This window comes from Nestor notabilis, unplaced genomic scaffold, assembly GCF_000696875.1.
Source record: "Nestor notabilis isolate BGI_N333 unplaced genomic scaffold, ASM69687v1 scaffold16589, whole genome shotgun sequence".
Taxonomy (NCBI): Eukaryota; Metazoa; Chordata; class Aves; order Psittaciformes; family Psittacidae; genus Nestor; species Nestor notabilis.
The window spans coordinates 1-880 of record NW_009945200.1 but is presented as its reverse complement, the minus strand read 5'-3'; the positions used below and the strand labels follow the sequence as shown (position 1 = coordinate 880).

At 56.7% G+C, this 880-nt stretch overlaps 1 protein-coding gene across 1 annotated transcript; it reads left to right on the top strand.

Moving 5' to 3' along the window:
* Positions 1 to 479: 479 nt before the first annotated feature.
* Positions 480 to 875, top strand: LOC104412148 (protein sprouty homolog 3-like; the record flags this gene model as incomplete). The annotated part of the gene is made up of 1 exon (XM_010022766.1): positions 480 to 875. A coding segment is annotated over exon 1 (396 nt), but the record flags the coding sequence as incomplete, so codon positions are not given.
* Positions 876 to 880: the final 5 nt, after the last annotated feature.

Here is an 880-nt window from a genome sequence, read left to right as displayed (position 1 = left end):
GCACTGGGAGGCTGCTCTGGGGACACCGGGAAGCCCCAAAAGCATCTCCTGCTCTGGAGGAGATGCCGTTCCCAATTCTGTCACTGGCTCTGGATAAGTCACAGCTTCAAGTTTCCCTCCTCCAGAGAGGGCTGGCATTTACCCTGGGAAGGAGAGGAAGGACAGACAGGGTCCATCAGTGCTGCAAAGGGTGGGAAATCCTCTGGAAGGACGTGCGGAGCTAAGAAGCGTAAGGAGATGCTGTGATTGCCTGGGTCAAGGGACAGATTTTGGCTGAGTCCAGCCCGAGTCTCCCCAGGCACAGAAGTACTTGGAGTGTGATTATTGGAAATAACTTCATTAGGAGTTCTCCAACCGGTCTTTGCTTCCTGGATGGATCCATTATAGAAAGTAACACAAATATTTTCTCTGTCTTCCTGCCCCATCCTTTAGGATTTTTAGATGTGCCCTGATGCCGCAGGGTTTCCTTGCTCCTGGAAATGCAGCTCTCTTCCAGTGTGGCTGAACTCAGCTGTGACGAGACGATGGACCCAACCACGGAGGACTTCCAGCAGGTCCTGTCCATCGACCAGATCCGCTCCATCCGTGCCAGCAACAACTACGTGGAGAGACCGGCTGCGTGCTTCCAGCAAACCCGCTCCAACCCATCCCTGTCCCAGCCTCCGCACAAGCAAGAGTGGTCCCAGGACCGCCTGGTGTCTTCCACCTTCCAGGACCTGCACCGCAGCCACAGCCAACAGCACCAGATGCCACCTTTGCAACAACACATGAGCCACTCCAGCACGGCCAGCTCCGTCTCCCAGAGCACCACAGCCTCCGACCAGCGCCTCCTGAGCAGCCTCACGCCTTCCCACTCCGGGCACTCCCTGATCCGGACGCA